We start from the raw sequence: 17,075 nt of genomic DNA, 5'->3' as shown, positions 1-17,075 counted from the left end.
TTTTTTTGGAAAAATATAACGATATGATTTTTTTTTTTTTTTTTTTTTTTATAGTAAGAGATTGTGTTAGGATAAATATGTATTTTCTAATTAATTAATAAAATATTTATATTTTTAATTAAAAAATAAAAATTACTCAGCTGTTGAAATTAGATGTCATTTTTAAAATTGGAATAATGGTTTACAAAGTAGAAAAGGAACAAATTATTCACGAGAGGAAACAGAGATGAGCTTTAAAGATCCCTAAGTATCTTCCTCGCAAGAATTAAAATTTGGAAATTCAAATCTTGGCTTACTAGGTTTTTGTAAAATAGGCAAGACACCTGATAATATGAGATTAATAGATTTCATATCTGGCCTAGCATCAACACCTCCTTGACAACACAATAATCCTAGCTCAATGCACAATTCTGCCTCGTTGCGATTGTACGATGCAAGACTTGAATCAACTAATTCCAAGGCCTTATCTTCTTCATAAAGCCTCCATGTCTGCAAAACAGATTTTAAACACCACCCATTAATTTCAATGTGAAGCCATATGCTGATGAATTAGATAAATTGGTTTTCATCAAATCTGAAAGGGTTAAAAGAACAGTAAGCCAGCAACTTCAATTACTCTTAGATAAAATGGTTTTCATCAAATCTGAAAGGATTAAAAGAACAGTAAGGCAGCAACTTCAATTACTCTTAATTAAGGCCAATAAGACATTATTAGATTCTGATAGAAAACGATATAGTTATAGCTAAAGTGAGTCAAGAGACGCATAAACTAAAATTCACTTACATAACTCAACAAATCACTCATATCTCCACTCTGGCGCAGATTACGGTTGCTTATTCCACTTACAATCTCTAAAACCAAGACTCCAAAACTGAAAACATCAGCCTTTGCAGACAATTTTCCATACAGTTCATATTCAGGGGCCATGTAACCACTGCAAGTAATCAGCAAAAGGATGATTCTACTTATTTTACCATGTCCTAAAGAAAAATCAAGTGTTGAGATGACCCAGTATATATAAACAGGAGTGTGATTATAATCAAACTACATGTACAGGAGAATGAAATGAGAAAACATGGAAGAGAGCAAAGAAAGTACTACTAACATAATTCCAGATTCACTGCAGCCAATATGGGTGACGTCCCAAGGAAGGAGCTTTGCCTGGCCAAGTGCTGAAATCTTTGGATTAAACTGCTCATCTAGCAAAACATTACAAGCTCCAATATTCCCATGAACAGTCTTCAGAAAAGCTTCTTCGTGGAGGTAGAGAAGACCATTTGCCACACCTTTTATGATCTGAAATCGCCTTTGCCAGTCCAGCCACCAAGACTTGTCTTTATCTGAAAATTTTTGTGAAGGTTTCATGACCCAATATGATTGTTGCTTGATAAGATTTCAACTGTAGTAAAAAGTATGTTCATATATATTTTACCAAAGAGAAAGAATTCAAGGCTATTGTTGGGCAGATACTCATAAACAAGCATCATCTCAGGACCTTCTTCACAATACCCTAGGAAGGTAACAAAGTTTTTGTGCTGGATTTCCACTAGTATTTTCATATCATTTCTAAATTCTCTTAAGCCCTCCCTTAACCCCTTTGGAAGCTTCTTGACGGCTACTTCTTGACCATTCGGCATCAATCCCTGTGAAGGTATTCCAACAAATCAAAACTTTTTTGTGGAATATATTCACAAAATATGCTTACAGCAGCAGCAGCAGGTGTTTTAAGCTACCCTATAAATTCTTTATTTCCATCAATCCAACCAGAGAGACCAAAGACGAAATATCTTAAACGGTTAATGACTAAAAATCAGTAGACAAACAAATTTTGAAAGTTGGGGATGATTGAGGAGAATTACCCTGTAAATGGGGCCAAAGTCGCCTTTGCCGAGCAGGTTGAGGTCGGAGAAGAAGTTGGTGCCGATCTGCAGAGTGCGTAGATCGAACGAGAGTTTCCACTCGTCTCCTCCATGAGGATTCGGCTGCTTACAGAAGCAGGTCAAGAGGCTGGAGAGGAATTCCATCAAGGCATCGATTTGAGCTTACGGCCAAACTAATCAGCTCGGTTCTTTCAGCGACTTCAGCTGCTTGGGGGGAGCAGGCTATGACTTGGTGCAATTAAACCCGGGCCGGGTTTGGATCAGGAGGAGGATTTATTCACCACATTTTTTTAAATTTTCTTTTTTTTTTTTTTTTGAAAAAAAAACTTAGAGAAACCATAGAAATACAAGAAGCAAAAGTAAAACGAAAAGAAAGAGACAGCTGATATTTTCTACGCATCTTCATTACTCTCTTTAAATAACAGTGTTAGAAAAGTCAATATACAGAGTCTGAATTTTATTTTTTTCTTTAAATAACTAAAACAGTAATAATCTCAAACAACCCAAATATTGAACCCAATTTTCACCAAAAGAAAAAGAGTCGGGCTTGGGAGAAACTGTAATGCCCTAAATTAACTTATTAAAAAAATATTTAAAATTAGTGTGTAAATATAATTTTTAAATTTTTATAAAATTTAAAATACTAATTTTTTAAATTATTAATTAATATAAAAATAAAAAAATTAAACAAATAATGAAATTAAAAATAATTTTAGAAAAAATGAGTAAAAATTTGAGTTTTGTAAATATTTTTTGAAAAAATTCAGAAATTAAAAGTCAAAACATAATTTAAGAAAATTATACCAGATAAATCGCTCAGTCAGCAGACTCGACGAACCAGAGCGCGTCATGTGGCAAGGGACGCTGACGCGGTGCCACGCGGGAGATCCGCGTACCCACGATCGGATGGTCCATATTCGTTCTTGCGCACACGGATGGTTTGAATCTGTTCCCTCTCCAGACGTGATCGGACAGTCAGATTTAAACGCGATGAACGGTCCAGATCCACTTTTTATTTAACGCGATTGGACGGTTCAGATTAAACCGCAATGAACGATCCAGATTTACTCCATATTTAATCGCGATTGGACGATTAAGATCAAACGTGATGGACGGTCTATATTAAAAGGAGATAGATATAAATAACTCTCTTCACACCAGACCCTAACCCTAGCTGCCAGACTCCTCGCCAGAGAAAAAAACCCAGCCGCCGGAAAAAAATTGATTGCCGCCGCCGTCGCGCCGGAACCACTTCCGACTGCCAAGAGAGGTAAAAAAAAATTTCTTTTATCAAAATTTGATTTTAAATAACTTAATGGCCAAATCAGAGTAAAAAGACTGGCGGATTGGCTGGAAACCGCGGGCAGAGCCCGGAAAACCTCGTCGCCGGTGAGTTTCAACTTTTTAATTTTTTTCGGCCAACCGATGCCTCTTAATATATTTTCTCGCATGGATTGATGCAAAATCGACCGAATTTAGCAAAAAACGACCGGAAATAGCCGATCCGAGGTAAACAGTTACCGTGGGCGCCGATATCGTCACCGGAGCACGGTGGAGCTGCCGTGCCGAAATTTCAGAATTGGCCAAAAAGGGATCCTAACACTGATTTTGAGATATTTCTAAGTACTTGAAACGCGTTTTAATTATCGAAGAAAAATTTAGGGAATCCGGAGACCGCCAGCAGACGCAGTCAATAAGTTTAACATTTCGAGTATCAATTTGAGTAAAAATCTCTAACTTTATTCTCTGTTATGAAATTGAAGTCTAACTAATAATAATAATAATACGGTGTTTTGAACAGTTTAAAAAATATTTATAATTAATTATATGTCACTAATGGAGTCAGAACCGGAAATTATTCACTGTTGATTCTGTTGATTTATTTTACAGTTTGAATGCATAATAATAACTGATTGATTGATTTTATAGTTTTACTGCATGTATTATTTGCTTCATGTGATTATGATTGAATTGAGAAGCTGAAAATTAAAGAAAGTCGGGAAACTGTTTGATTAAGTGAATGAATGAAACAACAGTCTTACGTGATATCCTGAGATATGGTGAACGGACCGGGTACATAGGGAATTCTACTGCGAATGTTGTCTCATATCGGACGAGATATCGAAATTTGGTAATTTGGCGCTCATACTGGACGGAATATAGTGATAGTCTGTTTCACCTTCATACCAGACGGAGTATCGATATTTAATAATTTAACGCTCATATCAGACGAGGTATGAAAACGGTCCGTTAATTAAAAATGTTAAAAAAAATGGTTCACGTGTTATGAGGATATCCCAATAAGTTCTCATGAATACCAGTAGACTGATAAAAAATGAAAAGTTATTTTTTTGATTAATTGAATATAAAATTATAATATGTGTTATGTTATTGAATTTATAGGTTATTTTTGTAAATCTCATTACGGTAAATAGACGCTAAATGATTTTATTTATGATAAACGATTTTGCTTAATTAAGAATTCCATTAGTTGTTTTTGTGATTTATACCAATATTCATTTCTGTATCAGTGAGTAGCGTGATATTCTTACTGAGTTAGTATAGCTCATTCTTTCATTAACCATGTCAGATCAACAGAACCAAGATACAGAGCTCAATACACAAGAGAATTGCGAGTAAGACGTTCATTTGTTTACTTTTAATTTATTTCTTTAGTTATTAATTATTCTTTTAGAATGGTTATTTCCGTAAGACCCATTTGGTACTTTCAGTTATTAAGTAGTAAATATAAATCCTAATTATTTATTTCGTTTCTGCATTAAATTTATAATTTATTTTTTAAAAAATTTTTAGAATCGTTATATAAACACCTGTCCATATAATACAAGTTTTAAGTAGAAGAAATTCCTAGTAATCACAACCGAACTGCAGTGTAGAAGTTTATCAAACAAAATGACTTACATACAGACTAGCAGAACAAATGCTTCACCTACCCTCATCATAAGACGAAACAGAGAGGCAACATATGCTTTCATCATCCTCCATAGAAATTGAAATAGGTGTAGGCAGAGTTGATGACTCACTTGAAAGCATGAGATTAACAGACTTCATATCAGGCCTATATTTATGGCTTTCTTCACAACATAACAATCCTATCTGAATGCACTTGGCTGCCTCTTCGCAATTGTACTGGGAAAGATTTGAATCGACTAATTCCAAGCTCTTCCCTTCTTTATAAAGCTTCCATGACTGTGGTACAAGAGATTATAAGCATCGCCGGTTAATTTTGATGTAAATACATTAAGCTTCTCTAAGTGAAAAATTGATCACCCTCCAGGTTCTAATTAATCAGCCAGCAATTACAGGATTTTAAGTCCTTTGCCCAAATCCTAAAAAGATGATGATCTAAACTAATGTTTATTAACTTCTATATTTAAATCATCAACACTCAGGTCCTGAACATTAAGATATTAAGGTATTTCTTTGCAAAAGATGTAGTGTTAGAGAAAATTGAGTCAAGTACATCAGAGAATTCACGTACATTTTCCAACAGGCTTTCATTTGCTTCAGCTAACCACGCCTTTATTCCGCTTACTATCTCTAAAACCAAAATTCCAAAACTGAAAACATCTGCCTTCGCCGACAAATATCCGTGCATTAATTCAGGGGCCATGTACCCACTGCAATCACCAATAATTTTGCTTAAAGATTTTTTACCATTTGCTCAAGGAAATTTACATAAGCTTTGCTGTGACCAAGTTTTTTTTTTTTTTTTTTTTTTGAGGTGTCAAGCCTATGTAAGGAACAGTATCACCATCACCAGATGTTATGGGGAGAATGATGTATGATGTATGAAGAAATTAGAATAAAGAACAGAAGAAACAACTCACAGAACACCAGAGATCATCGAGACATTGACATAGGTGCTTTTCTCTGGAAACAGCTTTGCAATGCCAAAATCTGATATTTTTGGATTAAATTTCTCATCAAGCAAAATCTTACGAGCACAAATACTGCTGTGAATGATTGTTCCACTTCCAGGTACTTCTTCATGGAGATAAAGAAGACCTCTTGCCACACCTTTTACTATCCGAAATCGGGTTGTCCAGTCCAAGCATGAAAATTTGTCTTTGTCTGAAAAATTAAGTATTTTATCTGACAATCAGAATTTACCAACATTTAACTGATTTTTGATTGACAAGATTCAACGATGGCAGATAATGAAAGCATATTTCACCAAAGAGGAAGTTATCAAGGCTTCCGTTCGGCAGATACTCATAAACAAGCATCCTCCCAGAGCCTTCTTCACAATACCCCAGCAAGGTAACCAAGTTCTCATGGTAGATTTCTATTAGTAGCTTCATCTCATTTCGGAAGTTCAGCGGCACACACCATTCCGAAAACTTCCTAACAGCCACTTCTTGACCATTTGGCATCAATCCCTACCAAAATCATGCATAAGCGAAATCTTAACAATGATTTTACAAATTTTCATTTGTGATAATTATATTTAAACGAAATAAAAATTTCAAGCTTCGTCATATTTGTTCTTTCTTGTACAATTCCATTAGAAACATTCATTCCCATAATTGCAATGAACAGCAGTTTGCAATTCACTTTTCTGCTACCATGTCCATCCCTATAACCTAACTAACATTATTTGGACGGTGTAACCAAAGAAATTTGATTAATTAGAAATTTGATATTATATCTTTTAATTGGAAGTCATTTGGAATCTTTACAGAAGGAATAATTTTCTCCAAATCCTAAAAATATCTCTATTCTTTGCACGATATCCTCTTCGTCCTCTATACTGTTTATTATCTTCATCATCTTCTTCTCCAAAAGTTGATGTTTAAAACTAGTAGCTGATTAATTTTGCACAAGTACCTTATAAAGACGACCGTAGCCACCATCGCCGAGAAAGTTACTCTCGGAGAAGAAGTTGGTGGAAACCTGCAGAGTGCGAAGGTCAAAGGAGATGTTCCATTCCTCCTCGTCTTCGGGCTCCTCACTGAAGCAGGTAAAAAGGCTGGACAAGAACCCCATGAAGATACCACCACGTACCGGCGCAAATCCTTGTGAACCTTCCGGTTCGATCGTAAGGCATATAAAAATATTGATTCGTTAAAAGGAGACGGCGTTGACTTGGTGCCGTCAAAGCCGAGTTTTGATTGAATCAAGGTTCAACAATCATTTTTTTATTTTAGTTTTTACTAATGATTTTTCTTTTAGAGAAAAATATAAAAAATGATAAAAAAAAAATAAGGTTAAAGTTGAAAATTTAAATCAAATTGTAGATCCTCATGTATTTTATATAAAAAAATATATATATTATAATAAATGTGTATTAATAAAATGTATATATTTTTATTAAAAAATAAAAAATTACTCAGCTATTAAAATTAGTTTTATTTATTGAGATTAGAATAGTAATTTACAAAGTAATAAAAAAAACAAATACTTATAAGTTACTGGTAATTATTCATAACAAAAACAGATATGGAATTTAAATACCAGCTCAACAATTTCATGGCAACAAAATAATCCCAGCTCAATGCACAATTCTGCCTCGTTGAAGCAAGACTTGAATCGATTAATGCCAGGGCCTCATCTTCTTTGTAAAGCCTCCATGACTGCAAAACAGATTTGAAACACCATCCACTAATTCCAGTTTGAAACCCAACATTCATGAATTAGATAAAAAAGTTTTTCATCAAAATCCTGAAAGGACTACAGAAACAGTAAGCCAGCAAGTTCAATTAGTCTTACTTAAGGCCAAGAAGACATTATTATAGCTGAAGTGAGTCGATAGATGGATTAACGAAAATTCACTTGCGTAACTCAAGTAGTCACCATATCTCCTCTCTGGCGCAGATTACAATCTCTAAAACCAAGATTCGAAAACTGAAAACGTTAGCATTCTCACTCAATTTTCCATGCAGTTCATATTCAGGGAACCGTTGCAAGTAATCAGCAAAGGATAATTCTACTTGAAATTTATTTTACCATGTCCCAAGGAAAAATCACGTGTTGAGATGATCCAGAATATAATTATAATCAAACTACATGTGGAGGAGAATGAATGAGAAGAAAACATGAAAGAGAGGAAAGAAACTACTGCTCACATAGTCCCAGATACCCTGCAGTTAATATGGATGATGTTCCAAGGAAAGAGCTTTGCCTGGCCAAGTGCTGAAATCTTTGGATTAAACTGCTTATCTAGCAACACATTACAAGCTCCAATATTCCTACCAACAATCCTTATAAAAGCTTCTTCATGGAGGTAGAGAAGACCATTTGCCACACCTTTTATGATCTGAATCGCCTTTTCTAGTCCAGCCACCAAGATCTGTCTTTATCTGAAAATTTTTGTGAATTTCATGACCCAAATTATTGTTGCTTTTTAAGATTCCAACAGTGGCAAAAAAAGGATGTTTGTATATAGTTTACCAAAGAGAAAGAATTCAAGGTTATTGTTGGGCAGATACTCATAAACAAGCATCGTCTCAGGACCACCTTCACAATGCCCCAGGAGGGTAACCAAAGTGTTTGGGCTCGACTTCCACTAGTGTGTTCATCTCATTGCTGAATTCTCTTGACCATTTGCATCAATCCCTGTGAAGGTATTCTGACAAATCTATATATATATATATATATTTTATGTAGAACTTATTTACAAAATATGCTTACAGTAGTAGTAGCAGGTGTTTAAGCTACCTTATAAATTCATTACTTAATTAACCATTTCCATTAATCCAACAAGAGAGACAAAAAGCGAAATATTTTAATCTATCTGAATAATAAAAAGTAAAAATCTTATATTAATAGATAACTCTCAGCAATCACCTAACTCCCGAATTGCATAAAATAAGATTTTCTCGACTAAAAAAAAGAAAAACAAAACTTATATCTTAAACGAGAAAAAAATGTTTAGAAAGTCTAGAAAGTTAAATCTATCATTAACTGTCTAGCATTCTCTCTCTGTTAGATCTCTCTCTCTCTCTCTCTCTCTCTCCCCCTCGGTTCTTTTCCCCTTCTTTATGCACATCGCATACTTAAGACTTAAATAAATGAAATTAATTATCTTATAAACACATGAATAAATCTTTACATAGAACATTACCAATAACAATCTCTCTCAAAAAATTACAAAAGGCAGTCATCTACCTTCATCAAAAGAAGAAACCGTAATGGAATTCCTAGAATAATCCTCTGCATAACTACTGCCTCCTGATGCGTTGGTAATACCAGTGTTGGTACTGGTAGCATTAGTGTTAGTGAAAGCAGAAGCAGAAGTAGTCGTCCATCGACCTAAACGGCCTTGAATTCCAGGCTTTCCGGGTTTTGGCAGTGTAAATGTGTCTCTTGAAAGCATGAGACAAACAGAGTTCATGTCAGGCCTATCTGTTATACTTTGCTGACAACATAACAACCCTAGCTGAATACACATGGCTGCCTCATCCCGGTTGTACTTGGCAAGACTTGAATCCATTAACTCCAGCATCTTCCCGTCTTTATAAAGTGTCCAAGCCTGTAAAAACCAAATAAAAAAGTGACATCTTTAGCTAATATGGTTTAAACTTCAACTTCTTATAGAATAAAAATGGAAGTATAATGCACATGAGAAATTTTGAATGATAATAGTGTTCTAATTCCAAATAAATTATATGTTCAATTCATGTTAAGTGTTTTATAAATTCATCATTATAAATTTAAAGAGATAAGTGAAGTTGGTTTTGATTATATATGTATTGGAAAATAACTAAAATCAATTAATAGAATAAGAATTTACTTAAACCAACTGCAATGTTTCAAGTATGTTGACTGTTCGGAATTCAATTATTTGGGAATTACTAAAATGATTTTAACATATCTTATAAGATCACAAAAGGCTCATTTCCAGTAATTGATCAATCATTTTATAAGGAAAATGAATGCCCAGGACCCTATGTTTATACTCTTCTGATTATCAAATTCATCACAATCCTCAGGTTCAGAAAATGTGCAGTACAGATGCTGAACATTATAAGATAAGGAGTTTAGGCAACAATTACAGTACTAACTTGCTGCATCATATAAATGAATACTTACATAGTTCATGAGGTCTGGCATTTCCTTGCCAAGTCGGCCGTCATGGTTCCTTCTCCCACTTACAATTTCTAACAACAAGACACCATAACTGAAAACATCGGTCTTTACAGATAAATATCCATGAAGTGCATATTCGGGTGCCATATAATCACTGCAAACGAGCAATAATTTCACTTGAATTAATTTTTATCATCTCTCCAACTTTATGTAATTTTATTATAGACTTTAAGCAACATAGGAATCTTATCAGTAAACTCGCTTGGGGAGATCACATGAAAAAGAAGAAAAAACGCCGAGTAAAGAAGCCACTCACTGAGTACCAAAAATCCTAAATGTATTCACATGGGTGTCTTCCCCAGGAAAGAGTCTTGCCCAGCCAAAACCTGAAATTTTAGGATTCAACTGCTCATCAAGCAATATGTTACTAGCTTTGATGTCCCTGTGAATGATCCTTTCAGGCACTTCTTCGTGCAGGTAGAGTATACCTCGTGCCACTTCTGTGACTATCTGAAATCTGGTTGTCCAATCCAAGCACAAAGATTTGTCTTTATCTGAAAATTTAAGCATTTTATCTGTTAGTCAGAATTTGCCAACATTTAACTGATTGTTGATTGAGAAGATCCAATTGTGGCAGATGATGAAAGCATATTTCACCAAAGAGAAAGTTATCAAGGTTTCCATTTGGGAGATACTCATAAACAAGCATCCTCTCAGGGCCTTCTTCACAATATCCCAGCAAGGTAACCAAGTTCTCATGGTGGATTTCGGTTAGTAGCTTCACCTCATTTCGGAACTTCATTGGCACATGTGATGCTGAAAGCTTCTTAACAGCCACTTATTGACCATTCGACATCAGTCCCTACTAAAATCATGCATAAGCCAAAACTTAACTATGATTTTACAAATTTTCCTTTTAATGATAACTACAATTAAACAAAATAAAAAATTTATAGCTTCTTCATATTTGTTCTTGTTTATATAATTCCATTAGAAACATTCATTCCCATAATTGCAACAAATAATGCAGAACACTTTTCTGCTACCATTTCCATCCCTATAATCCAACCAACTATATTTGGACCGCGTAACTTAAGGAATTCGATTAATTAGTAATTTGTTCTTGTAACTGGAAATTTGGCATTATATCTTCTAATTGAAAGTCATTTTAAATCGTTGACTATAAAATTACGGAACAATTTTTCCCAAGTCCAAAAACTCTCTCTATTCTTCCCACGATATGCTCTTCGTTCGCTTTACTGTTTAGACTTTTCATCATCTTGTCTGATCAGTGAAGGTTAGTTTAGGAACTAGATTCCTAACAGACAGGAACTACAAAAATACGAGCTTCTCCAAATGTTGATGCTTAAAACTAGTATCTCATTAATTTTGCCGAAGTACCTTATAGAGGGGACCATAGCCATCATCGCCGAGAAGGTTACTCTTAGAGAAGAAGTTGGTGGAAACCTGAAGAGTGCGAAGCTCGAAGGAGATATTTCATTCTTCCTCGTCTTCAGGCTCGTGACTGAAGCAGGTGAAAAGGCTGGACAAGAACCCCATGAAGACACCACCACCTCCCGGCACAAATCCAGGTGAAACTTTCGGTTCGATCGTACGGCATATAAAAAAATTGATCCGTTAAACGGAGACGCCGTTGACTGGGTACCGTCAAAGCCGTGTTTTGGTTGACTCAAGACTCAATTATTAAAGTAGTCCATTATTTTTTGAGTTTTTAGGGACGATTTTTTTGGGAGAAGAATATAAAAATATAATAAATATAGGGTCAAAATTCTTATATTATAAGTTATTATAATATTTCCAAATTTTCTTAAATTATAAAAATATATTAATAGAATAAATATTATTAAGCTCCACTAATAATAAGTGTCATTGTTACTTGATTAATAAAAAATATATATTCTAATAATAAAATAAACATTATTCGGTATTAAAATTAAGGGTTACTGTTGAAATTGAATAATGATTTATAAGATACTAATGGAACAAATTATTCACAAATAAGTGGTCGTCATCATCTAGCTTGATCACAACAAGAAACAGAGATGAGATTTAACCGACTCTTCCGTCTAAGAATTAAAGTTTCGAAATTCAAATCTTGGCTTAATAGGTTTTCGCAAAATAGGCAAATCAGCTGACAATATGAGATTAATAGATTTCATATCTGGCCTAGCATCAACACTTTCTTGACAACATAATAATCCTAACTTAATGCACAATTCTGCCTGGTTGCGGTTGTACGAAGCAAGACTTGAATCGACTAATTCCAAGGCCTCATCTTCTTCGTAAAGCCTCCATGTCTGCAAAACAGATTTTAAACACCACCCATTAATTCCAATGTGAAACCACGCGTTCTTGAATTAGATAAAATGGTTTTCATCAAATCTAAGAGGGTTACGAGAACCGTAAGCCAGCAAGTTCAATTAGTCTTGATTAAGGCCAAGCAGACATTATTAGATTCTGATAAAAAAAATTACATAGTTATAGCTAAAGAAAGTCAGGAGATGCATAAACCAGAATTCACTTACATAACTCAGCAAATCACTCATATCTCCACTCTGGCGCAGGTTACGGCTGCTTATTCCACTTACTATCTCTAGAACCAAGATTCCAAAACTGAAAACATCAGCCTTCTCAGTCAATTTTTCATGCAGTTCATATTCAGGGGCCATATAACCACTGCAAGTAATCAGCAAAGAATAACTCTCCTTGAAATTTATTTCACCATGTTCGAAAAATCAAGTTTTGAGATGACCCAGAATGTATAAACAGGAATATAATTATAATTAAACTAGATGTAGAGGAGAATGAAATGAGAAGAAAATATGGAAGGGGGGAAAGAAACTACTACTCACATAATCCCAGATACCCTGCAGATAATATGGATGACGTTCCCCGGGAAGAGCTTTGCTTGGCCAAGTGCTGAAATCTTTGGATTAAACTGCTCATCTAGCAAAACATTACAAGCTCCAATATTCCTATGAACAATCCTTATAAAAGCTTCTTCATGGAGGTAGAGAAGACCATCTGCCACACCTTTTATGATCTGAAATCGCCTTTTCCAGTCCAGCCACCAAGACCTGTCTTTATCTGAAAATGTTTGTGAATTTATGAACCAAATGATTGTTGCTTTATAAGATTCCAACAGTGGCAAAAAAGGATGTTTATATATGGTTTACCAAAGAGAAAGAATTCAAGGCTATTGTTGGGCAGATACTCATAAACAAGCATCATCTCAGGACCTTCTTCACAATACCCTAGGAAGGTAACCAAGTTTTTGTGCTGGATTTCCACTAGTATGTCTATCTCCATTCTGAATTCTCTTGAGCTCTCCCTTGACGCCTTTGGAAGCTTCTTGACGGCTACTTCTTGACCATTTGGCATCAATCCCTGCGAAGGTATTCTAACAAATCTTTATTTTTTATTTTTAGAATTTATTTTCAAAATATGCTTACAGCAGCAGCAGGTGTTTTAAGCTACCTTATAAATTCCAACTAGAGAGACAAAAAAACGAAAAATCTTAAACGACTGTTTATTTGAAAGTTCGGATGATTGAGGAGAATTACCCTGTAAACAGGGCAAAAGCCGTGTTTGCCAACCAGGTTGAGGTCAGAGAAGAAGTTGGTGGCGATCTGCAGAGTGCGAGGATCGAAGGAGAGTTTCCACTCGTCGTCTGCATGGGAATTCAGCTGCTTACAAAAGCAGGTCAAGAGGCTGGAGAGGAACTCCATCAAGGCGACGATTTGAGCTTACAGCCAAACTAGGCAGCCTGGTTCTTTCAGCAACTTCAGGTGTTGGTGGTAGCAGGTTTTGACTTGGTGCAGTTATTAAACCCCGGCCGGCTTTGGATCAGGAGGGGGATTTATTAAAGTCAGTTAGAAAAGTCATGATCTCAAATTTACAAAGTCTAACTCCATATTTCTTTGGGAGTCACCAAAGAACATTTAGCACTTTTTTTTAAAGACTCCATTTACCAACCAATTATTTTTTATTAACTACTAATCTCAACAAAATAGAGTAAAACTATCTGAATAATAAGAAGTAAAAATCTTATATTAATAGATAAGTCTCAATAATCGCCTAACTTCCGAACTGCCTAAAATAAGACTTTCTCGTTTCAAACAAAAAGGGCAAAACTTATATCTTAAAAGAGAAAAAAAGTGTTTAAGAGGTTTAGAAAGTTAAATCTATCATTAACTGTCAGCATTCTCTTTCTATTAGATCTCTCTGTCTCCCCCTTGGTTCTTTTCTCCTTTACACACATCGCATACTTAAGACTTAAACAAATGAAATTCATTATCTTATAAACACATGAATAAATCTTTACATAAACATTAACAAGCACAATCTCTTTCAAAAAATTACAGAAGGCAGTCATCTACCTTCATCAAAAGAAGAAATCGAAATGGAATTCCTAGAATAATCCTCTGCATAACTACTGCCTCCTGATGCTTTGGTAACACCAGTATTGGTACTGGTAGCATTAGTGTTAGTGAAGGCAGAAGTAGAAGTGGTCGTCCATCGACCTAAACGGCCTTGAATTGCAGGTTTTCCGGGTTTTGGCAGCGTAAATGAGTCACTTGAAAGCATGAGATAAACAGAGTTCATGTCAGGCCTATCTGTTACACTTTGCTGACAACATAACAACCCTAGCTGAATGCACATGGCTGCCTCATCCCGGTTGTACTTGGCAAGACTTGAATCCATTAACTCCAGCATCTTCCCGTCTTTATAAAGTGTCCAAGCCTGTAAAAACCAAATAAAAAAGTGACATCTTTAGCTAATATGGTTTAAACTTCAACTTCTTATAGAATAAAAATTGAAGTTTAATGCACATGAGAAATTTTGAATGATAATAGTATTCTAATTCCAAATAAATTATATGTTCAATTAAGTTAAGTGTTTTATAAATTCATCATTATAAATTTAAAGATACGAGTGAAGTTGGTTTTGATTATATATGTATTGGAAAATAACTAAAATCAATTAATAGAATAAGAATTTACTTAAACCAACTGCAATGTTTCAAGTATGTTGACTGTTCAGAATTCAATTATTTGGGAATTACTAAAATGATTTTAACATATCTTATAAGATCACAAAAGGCTCATTTCCAGTAATAGATCAATCATTTTGTAGGGACAATGAATGCCCAGTACCCTATGTTGATCCTCTTCTGATTATCAAATTCATCACAATCCTCAGGTTCAGAAAATGCGCAGTTCAGATGCTGAACATTTTAAGATAAGGAGTTTAGGCAACAATTACAGTACTAACTTGCCGTATCATATAATTGAATACTTACATAGTTCACGAGGTCTGGCATTTCCTTGCCAAGTCGGCCGTCATGGTTCCTTCTCCCACTTACAATTTCTAACAACAAGACACCATAACTGAAAACATCGGTCTTTACAGATAAATATCCATGTAGTGCATATTCGGGTGCCATATAACCACTGCAAATGAGCAATAATTTCACTTGAAGTAATTTTTATAATCTCTCTTAACTTTAAGTGAATTTTATGATAAACTTTAAGCAACATAAGAATCTTATCAGTAAACTTGCTGGGGGAGATCACATGAAAAGGAAACATAAACACGGAGTAAAGAAACTACTCACCGAGTACCAGAAATCCTAAATGTATTCACATGGGTGTCTTCCCCAGGAAAGAGTCTTGCCAAGCCAAAATCTGAAATTTTAGGATTCAACTGCTCATCAAGCAATATGTTACTAGCCTTGATGTCTCTATGAATGATCCTTTCAGGCGCTTCTTCGTGCAGGTAGAGTAAACCTCGTGCAACTCCTGTGACAATCTGAAATCGCGTTGCCCAATCCAAGGATGAAGACTTGTCTCTATCTGAAATTATTGAATGCTTCAACTATTAGGACGGACTCCATATACCAACATCAACATCTAATCTTATCTGGATCGGTAACAATCCAATTGTAGCTGATTTCGAGAATGATTTTTTACCAAAGAGAAAGTAATCAAGGCTTTTATTGGGCAAGTACTCATACACAAGCATCTTCTCAGGACCTTGAACACAGCAACCCAGCAAGGTAACCAGGTTCTTATGCTGGATTTTTAATAGTAGCTTCACCTCATTAGTGAATTCTCTCAACCCCTGCCTTGATTGTAGTGAAAGCTTCTTCACAGCTATTTCTTGACCATTTGGCATCAATCCCTGTTAAGAACTAACAGGCTAAAACTTAATAATAATTTTCAGAATTTCAAAATACACATCCTTCCTCACCCCAAAGAGAAAAACACAGACAGGAAATTAACATGCAAGGTGAGTAAGCTTCTAAAAATAGAAGCCGTTTGTAAAACTAGAAGTTTTCTTCTTCATTAGTTTAATTGCAATTTTACAAAAGATCACTATAATAGAAAGAACAGAAAACAATAATTGGCTATTGATATGAAAACGTTGATTTCATAGTTTCAGGAGAAAAAAACCATCACGTGATTCCAACGAACCTCGAAGATAATATTGTAAAACAATTCAGCGGAGCATAAACTCAAACCGAAAGGTACCGCAAAATCGAATAAAAAGAGATGAAGATGATTCTTAAGCTGTCTAACTAACCTACAGGGCCAATTACATTCACAGGGATACTTAGTAGTTCCGATTATTAAGGAGAGTACCTTGTAGACAGGACCGAAGCCGCCATGTCCGAGCTGGTTCATTTCCGAGAAGAAATTGGTGGCAACCTGCAGAATCTGAAGATCGAAGAAAATCTTCCAAGCCTCGCCGCCGCTTTCGGCTTCGTCGACTGTAGAGGGACCGGTGCGTCGGTCGACCTTCGGCCCCTTCTCCAAGCAACCGCAGATGTTGGACCAGAAGCCCATCGAGGCATTTAGCGTTAACCGGCGCGTTTAATTTCGACCGTGCGACAGGACGAGGAGATTTGAGGGAGAATCGGAGCAGACACTTCCGCTTTTGATACTGATTTGCTGCTATACGTGCATAGAAGAGGAGCAGTTCGCGTTGACCCGCAACTTGACTTTTTCGCTCCTTCAGGAGCCGACCATGGTTTTCTTTTTTTTTTTAAAAAAAAAAAATTATTATGGCACTAAGAGATATAATTAAAATTAAAATGTAATACTAAATTATCAATTATG

The 17,075-nt window shown here is 35.3% G+C and overlaps 5 protein-coding genes across 7 annotated transcripts; all 5 read right to left on the bottom strand.

The window, feature by feature from the left end:
• Positions 1-141: 141 nt before the first annotated feature.
• On the bottom strand, positions 142-2,190 carry LOC110823387 (cysteine-rich receptor-like protein kinase 43). The gene is made up of 5 exons (XM_022053760.2): positions 1,861-2,190; positions 1,434-1,644; positions 1,107-1,341; positions 785-935; positions 142-489 (listed from the first exon to the last, which is right to left on the bottom strand). Exons 1-5 carry the CDS (start codon positions 2,023-2,025, stop codon positions 244-246), a joined length of 1,008 nt encoding a protein of 335 aa, XP_021909452.2. The 5' UTR covers positions 2,026-2,190; the 3' UTR covers positions 142-243.
• A 2,531-nt stretch (positions 2,191-4,721) lies between these two features.
• Positions 4,722-7,006, bottom strand: LOC110823117 (cysteine-rich receptor-like protein kinase 40). Its single transcript, XM_022053424.2, has 5 exons — positions 6,733-7,006; positions 6,080-6,284; positions 5,733-5,976; positions 5,384-5,522; positions 4,722-5,091 (listed from the first exon to the last, which is right to left on the bottom strand). Exons 1-5 carry the CDS (start codon positions 6,889-6,891, stop codon positions 4,828-4,830), a joined length of 1,011 nt encoding a protein of 336 aa, XP_021909116.1. The 5' UTR covers positions 6,892-7,006; the 3' UTR covers positions 4,722-4,827.
• A 1,906-nt stretch (positions 7,007-8,912) lies between these two features.
• Positions 8,913-11,658, bottom strand: LOC110823119 (cysteine-rich receptor-like protein kinase 10). 2 transcript variants are annotated; one of them, XM_022053427.2, is made up of 5 exons: positions 11,335-11,658; positions 10,591-10,798; positions 10,250-10,487; positions 9,937-10,087; positions 8,913-9,376 (listed from the first exon to the last, which is right to left on the bottom strand). In XM_022053427.2, the coding sequence occupies exons 2-5, from the start codon at positions 10,733-10,735 to the stop codon at positions 9,005-9,007; spliced, it is 906 nt and encodes a 301-aa protein (XP_021909119.1). In that variant the 5' UTR covers positions 10,736-10,798; positions 11,335-11,658; the 3' UTR covers positions 8,913-9,004. The 2 variants fall into 2 exon arrangements, with proteins under 2 accessions (XP_021909119.1, XP_021909120.1); XM_022053428.2 differs by having other exon boundaries at positions 10,591-10,795.
• Positions 11,659-11,879: 221 nt separating this feature from the next.
• Positions 11,880-13,682, bottom strand: LOC110823118 (cysteine-rich receptor-like protein kinase 29). Its single transcript, XM_088210892.1, has 5 exons — positions 13,518-13,682; positions 13,131-13,341; positions 12,807-13,041; positions 12,480-12,630; positions 11,880-12,251 (listed from the first exon to the last, which is right to left on the bottom strand). Exons 1-5 carry the CDS (start codon positions 13,680-13,682, stop codon positions 12,021-12,023), a joined length of 993 nt encoding a protein of 330 aa, XP_088067018.1. The 3' UTR covers positions 11,880-12,020.
• On the bottom strand, positions 12,034-16,981 carry LOC110823116 (cysteine-rich receptor-like protein kinase 44). 2 transcript variants are annotated; one of them, XR_015816129.1, is made up of 10 exons: positions 16,599-16,981; positions 15,927-16,137; positions 15,572-15,809; positions 15,257-15,407; positions 14,334-14,697; positions 13,518-13,793; positions 13,131-13,341; positions 12,807-13,041; positions 12,480-12,630; positions 12,034-12,251 (listed from the first exon to the last, which is right to left on the bottom strand). XR_015816129.1 is itself a non-coding variant. In XM_022053423.2 (5 exons), the coding sequence occupies exons 1-5, from the start codon at positions 16,800-16,802 to the stop codon at positions 14,326-14,328; spliced, it is 1,176 nt and encodes a 391-aa protein (XP_021909115.1). In that variant the 5' UTR covers positions 16,803-16,980; the 3' UTR covers positions 14,230-14,325. The 2 variants fall into 2 exon arrangements, 1 of the variants encoding a protein (XP_021909115.1); XM_022053423.2 differs by lacking the exons at positions 12,034-12,251; positions 12,480-12,630; positions 12,807-13,041; positions 13,131-13,341; positions 13,518-13,793 and having other exon boundaries at positions 14,230-14,697; positions 16,599-16,980.
• Positions 16,982-17,075: the final 94 nt, after the last annotated feature.

This window comes from Carica papaya, chromosome 9 (assembly GCF_054855325.1).
Source record: "Carica papaya isolate Zhongbai chromosome 9, ASM5485532v1, whole genome shotgun sequence".
In the NCBI taxonomy this organism is placed as follows: domain Eukaryota; kingdom Viridiplantae; phylum Streptophyta; class Magnoliopsida; order Brassicales; family Caricaceae; genus Carica; species Carica papaya.
The sequence above is the reverse complement of the archived record's forward strand: the minus strand, read 5'-3'. Positions and strand labels throughout refer to the sequence as shown.